The sequence below is a fragment of the Bison bison genome, unplaced genomic scaffold, assembly GCF_000754665.1.
Source record: "Bison bison bison isolate TAMUID 2011002044 unplaced genomic scaffold, Bison_UMD1.0 scf7180017864063, whole genome shotgun sequence".
NCBI lineage: Eukaryota > Metazoa > Chordata > Mammalia > Artiodactyla > Bovidae > Bison > Bison bison.
The window spans coordinates 13784874-13790873 of record NW_011494635.1 but is presented as its reverse complement, the minus strand read 5'-3'; the positions used below and the strand labels follow the sequence as shown (position 1 = coordinate 13790873).

At 43.2% G+C, this 6000-nt stretch overlaps 1 protein-coding gene across 3 annotated transcripts in view; it reads left to right on the top strand.

Moving 5' to 3' along the window:
* Positions 1-6000, top strand: part of PTPRA (protein tyrosine phosphatase, receptor type, A) — a 120325-nt gene that overhangs the window by 70592 nt on the left and 43733 nt on the right. For all 3 annotated transcript variants that reach the window (XM_010836506.1, XM_010836507.1, XM_010836508.1), the window contains one exon: positions 4777-4861. In XM_010836506.1, the coding sequence (XP_010834808.1) occupies positions 4777-4861 (85 nt within the window). The remainder of the gene's footprint in view (positions 1-4776; positions 4862-6000) is intronic.

Below are 6000 nucleotides of genomic sequence, written 5' to 3'. Positions count from 1 at the left end.
TTTCCACCCTCTCCCTCTCCCACAGAGTCCATAAGTCTGTTCTATACATCAGTGTCTCTTTTGCTGTCTCGTACACCGGGTTATTGTTACCATCTTTCTAAATTCCATATATATGCGTTAGTATACTGTATTGGTGTTTTTCCTTCTGGCTTACTTCACTCTGTATAATAGGCTCCAGTTTCATCCACCTCATTAGAACTGATTCAAATGTATTCTTTTTAATGGCTGAGTAATACTCCATTGTGTATATGTACCATAGCTTTCTTATCCATTCATCTGCTGATGGACATCTAGGTTGCTTCCATGTCCTGGCTATTATAAACAGTGCTGCGATGAACATTGGGGTACACGTGTCTCTTTCCCTTCTGGTTTCCTCAGTGTGTATGCCCAGCAGTGGGATTTAATTACCTTCTTTTAATACCTGATATACAGCCCTCTGGAGAAGGCAGTGGCACCCCACTCCAGTACTCTTGCCTGGAAAATCCCATGGACGGAGGAGCCTGGTAGGCTGCAGTCCATGGGGTCGCTAAGAGTTGGACACGACTGAGCAACTTCACTTTCACTTTCACTTTCATGCATTGGAGAAGGAAATGGCAACCCACTCCACTGTTCTTGCCTGGAGAATCCCAGGGACGTTGGAGCCTGGTGGGCTGCTGTCTCTGGGGTCGCACAGAGTCGGACATGACTGAAGCGACTTAGCAGCAGCAGCAGCATACAGCCCTCTGTGATTAGCATTGAACTGAGACATAATATGGTGATAAATCATTAATTCTTCTATTCATTCACTCGGTGTAGTCCATCTAGTATTTGTTCAGCACCTAGTATGTGTGAAATTCTGTGCTAGGTGTTAAGTATATAGTGAGAAGCAAAGCAAGTATATAATCCTTGCCTTTGTGGAATTTAGGGTATAAAGGAGGGATACTCATAATCAGCTTTACTCAAATAAATACAGAATGTGAGGGGTATTTTCAAAGGAAATAACAGTGGTCTGTGCAAATAATAAAAAAAAATAGCTAATATTGACTGTGTACGTAATTGTGTGCGAATTACTGTGCCGAGAACTTTACGTGGATAATCTCATTTAATCTTTAGAATAACTGATTTTAGAGATAGGGAAACTAAGACCTACCTAATTTAATGTTAAGTCAGGAAAGACCTCTCTGGAAAAAGTAATACTTGAAATGAGAACTGAATGACTAGGAGTTCAGTGCAGTCACTGAGTCGTGTCCGACTCTTTACGACTTCATGGACTGCAGTATGCCAGGCCTCCCTGTCCATCACCAACTCCTGGAGTTTACTCAGACTCATGCCCATTGAGTTGGTGATGCCATCATCTCATCCTTTGTCGTCCCCTTCTCCCACCTTCAATCTTGCCCAGCATCAGGGTCTTTTCAAATGACTAGGAGTTAGCCAGGTAAAGAATGGAGGGAGGCTAAATACAGCAGAAGGAATAGGGTTCAAAGGCCCAAGGAAAGAACAAACCCAGCATGGAAGACTGCCAATGACTGAAGTTTAGTGAGCAAGGAAAGAATGGAGGAGACAGAAAAAGCAGGGGCTAAATGGGGGAGGTTGTTTCTGGCCAAGGTAAGGATATTAGATTTCAGTCTAAAGGCCTGGGAAACCTTGGAAGGTTTTACATAAGTGGAGACTATGATCTGATATGCTTTCTTCAAGATCACTGTCCCTGCTTTGTGGAAAATGGACTGGCAAGGGATAGTGGCTTACTGTGATTAAGATGAGAAAAGACAGAGATTTAGACTAGAGTGATAGCAACAAAAGGGAAAAAAGGCAGACAAATTTGAGGTGTTGGTTTTAGTACCAAGACATTACTTGCAGGGACTTCCCAGGTGATCCAGTGGTTTAGAATCTGTCTTGCAATGCAAGGGATGGAGGTTCAATCCCTGGTCAGGGGACGAAGATCCCGCATGCCACAGAGCATCTAAGCCCCACAACTAAGATGCAACGCAGCACAATAAATAAATAAGATGAGAGGCTATTTTTAAAAAATAAATAAAATACTACTTGCAGCTGAGTTGCATATAGAAGATAAGCCTAAGGAAGAAATTAAGGGAATTCTTAAAATTCTTAGGTGAGCAGTAGAGTAGATGGATGGCAGTGCTAACTATTGAGTTACTGGTGAAGGAAACTTTTTCAACACAGGAAGGTGGCATTGCCTGTGAAATTTAAAGTAGAGGTAAGATAGTTTCAGAAAAGTTTGAAGAAAAGTCTGACCAAGCAGTGCAAACGTGGAAATTGCTAGCATAATAACTTAAGCTTCCAGCCTGGTCTGATCAACTGGATGAGTATTGAGAAGAGTGCCAAGGACAAAGCCCTGAGTAAATCAGACAGTTAAAGTTCTGTGTGAGAAAAGGAACAACTGATGAGGGAAAATATAAAGCAGCCAAGGGACTGGAAGAAGAGTGCTTTCTCGTGGAAACTGAAGAGAAGAAAGTTCTTCAAAGAGGAGGGAGTAGTCAGCCAGTTTGAATGCTCATTTTAATATGAGATTCACATACCAGGGTATGTGTTGCATGCCAGCTCCCATTAACAAAGAAGCATGATATAATATTTCCCATCTCTTTAAAAACAGACAAACTTTCCATCTTGCCTCTGCCTCCAGCTGCTGCTTTTCTCTGCATCTCTTGATGATGAAAGTCCTCACCTCAGATAAGGAATCGGTGTTTCACTGTCTTTTCTTTCCATCTTTATTTCATTCCATTTAGGCTTTCTCAATAACTTAACTGAAACCGCTCTTTTGAGAAGGTTACCAATAACTGCCCTCTTGTCGAATCAAGTTTCACTTCTCTGTTTTCTTCCTACTTAATCTGTCTATAGTATTTGATTGAGTTGATTACTCCCGCCGTCTTGAAAAACTCTTCTTGGCTTTCATGACACCACATTCTCCTGGGTTATCTCCTACCTTAAGACTGCTACTTACAAGTTAGTTTGCCTACCTGATCTTTTTAAGAATGTAAGTCTACTTATATATCTTCTCTGTTCAAACTCACCAGTCACATTGTGTTTCTCATCACATTCAGAATTAAATCCACACTCATTACTGTGGCGTACAGAGTCTTCTCATTCCTGCCAACCTCTCCAGCCACATCCTGTACCAAAACTGGTCTTTGTGCTCTTTCTTGAACCCACAAAACTATTAAGGACTCTTATGCTCACTAGTCCCTGGGCCTAGAAAACTCTTTGCACAGACCTTTTTGTGATACACTTCTTCACATTATTCATACCTCTGCTCAGTGTAACTGAGAATTCCATGGATTGAGCAGCCTGGTAAGGCTCCAGTCCACAGGGTCGCAAAGAGTCGGACACGATTAAGCGACTTCACTTCAGTGGTAACTACTTCAGACCTTCCCAGACTACTCTTAACATAGCCAGCCACTGCCCTCTCCCAAACCCCATCATTCTGTATCCCCTTACCCTTCTTTTCATCATGTATCTTATCTCTGAAATTGTTTATGATCAGTTTTCTCCTTCTTCCCCCAGAATGTCAGCTCACTGTCAGTTGTCTGTTTAATCACTTCTCTATTCACAGTCAATGGAACAGTGTCTGGCATACAGTGTGGGTCCATAAATATTTTTTGGATGAATGCTAGTAAGAGGTTGAATCAGATGAGGGTGGGAATGTTTCCGTTGGATTTGGCAATTTGCCATTTATTGGTGTCCTTCATGAGGAATGCATTTAAAGGGTGCATTCAGGGTAGGTGTCAGAGCAAAATAGAGTATGGAGTACCCAGAGGTAAGAGGTTAGAGAAGACAACTGTTTTATAAGATAACTGTGAAGAGAGACATGGGACTGGCTATTGGTGGTAGGAAGAAGGTCAGTGAGGTCAAGAAGACAGATACTTGAGGTGACAGTAACAGATGTAATACAGACCACATGTGACAGGATTGACTTTTACATGGAGGGATCTGCTGCAGAGGGCAGAAAGTGATGCTGCTAGAAAGGGTGGAAAACGGTGAAGATAGTTACAAATTCATACTGGTTGTGTAGTTCTTGGCAGGGGCATGAAAGTGCAGGAGGAGGGTGAGGCTCATTATGGGGTGGAAAGGAAGCCAGGCCCTGTGGAATGGAGGGCAGAGTTACTGTGTCTCCTCCAGGCCAGATGTTGCTGTAGTTGGGGTCCTGGTGGAAAGAGGTAGAAAAGGATGACTGTGGAAAGAGGTAGATCAGAGTAACCAGCTGTTTTAGACACACAGCGCTTAAAGATCCAATAATGTCTCCTTGCTTTAATCAGGAACAGTATTCTCTGTTCCAGGAAACTGTTTGCATTTATGATAGGAAAATTGTCCTTTTTCCTTTCTCTCCCATCTTCATGGAGCCCACTGAGCCTGGGAGAAAGTACACTGTTGGGCCTGCACCCCAGCTTGCCATCAGGACTGGATGTGTTCATGCTTTCAAATATTTGAGTATTTCTTACATGCTGAGCACTGGTTTTGTCTTAGGCTCTATAGCAGTGAAAGAAGCAGTCTCTGCCTTCAAAGAACTTTCATTTTAATGTAGGAAAACGGAGAATAAACATATGTATGATAAGTCAGGTCGGGTGGGCATGTCACCCTGGGCCTTTACCTTGCTCTACCCTCCTCTTCGCCCAGTAGCCCTGGGCTGGCACTCTTCTCTTTTCTCCCTTTCCTCCTCCATCTGTCAATACATAAGCATTTGGAAGAGTTGTTCTTCCTCATCTGAGTGTTTCCCTGAGCAGCGGACTGAAGCCTTCCATTACCTACAGTGGTTAACAACATGTTTTGTTCTCTTGATTTCAGATGAGACGCCAATTATTGCAGTGATGGTGGCCCTGTCCTCTCTGCTAGTGATCGTGTTTATTATCATAGTTTTGTACATGTTAAGGTGAGCATGCTGATGCTTCTGCATTCTTGTGGACTCTGTTTCAGTACCCCAGGTTCTCGATAAGCCCACAAGTCCAAAAGACAGTAGGATAAGGACAATGAGTAGGATAGAGGGAATGACTCATGGTAGCTTTCCTAAGATTAAAATTCTGCTTAAAAATGTTGTTGAAATTTTGTATAGTCTTAACACCCAGCCCCTTCTTTTTGCTTCCATCTGTCCCAAGTCCAGTCCCTCAACTCCAGTTCATCCTAAAGCCCAGGACCGTGGTTTAGAGGTTGAGGGAAGATGCCACAGTCTGTTGTTACCAATCGGCATTTTAAGGTCTTCAGACCTAGCCCTATTGAAACAACCCCTGAAAGCGCCCCAGTGGAGATTATGTGTTTAGTTAAGGTCTACTTTATTTCTGGTTGTGCCTTTGACCCCATACCCCTCCAGCTACGCCCCTGACTGGGTGTGCTGAACTGAACCATGTAAGCAACAGGGTTCCTCTTCCTGACTTTCTTCCAGGGTCTTCTAGATACTGCTCCTTAAACAGGGAGCAAAAGCCAGGAAGGGAAACCCAAGGGAGGGAAGTGGGAGGTACATTTGTTCTTTTCCTACTGGAGTCACTGCCCTGACTGAGTTTAACTCTGCTCTTATTTTTGGCTTAAGCTACCCTGGGCTCCCTCTGTTCTTCTGTATGGATAAAGATAGGGGAACACCCTACGAGGGGAACACCTCGTACACCCCTATAGTTTGTCTTGTGTCTCCTATCTTTCTGCAGAAGACTTTTGGCCAGACCTGTGCCAACAAGTCTGAAGCTCTAAGTTTCTCTCTTACTACACCCAGAAAGTACCAGGATTTTTGTTTGATACTCTTTGATCTCCCTCCACTTTATTATACCCACATATCCTACCCAGTGTCTCCACCTGATGTGGCTGTGATTTGCAGCAAATCCTGGAACTGTGCAAAGGAGCCATTCCAATGAGAAAATACTGTGGGGTTGAATTCTCTTGCTTAAGCAAGAGCACACTGAGGTGCTCAGTCTCCACTGGAGCTGCTTCAGTGTATAAAGGCTGAATTGATAAGTGGAACTACAAACCAGTGATTGGTCTCTCTGACTCCATGCTTAGTGTTTCACTGTGAACATTTTCTCATTA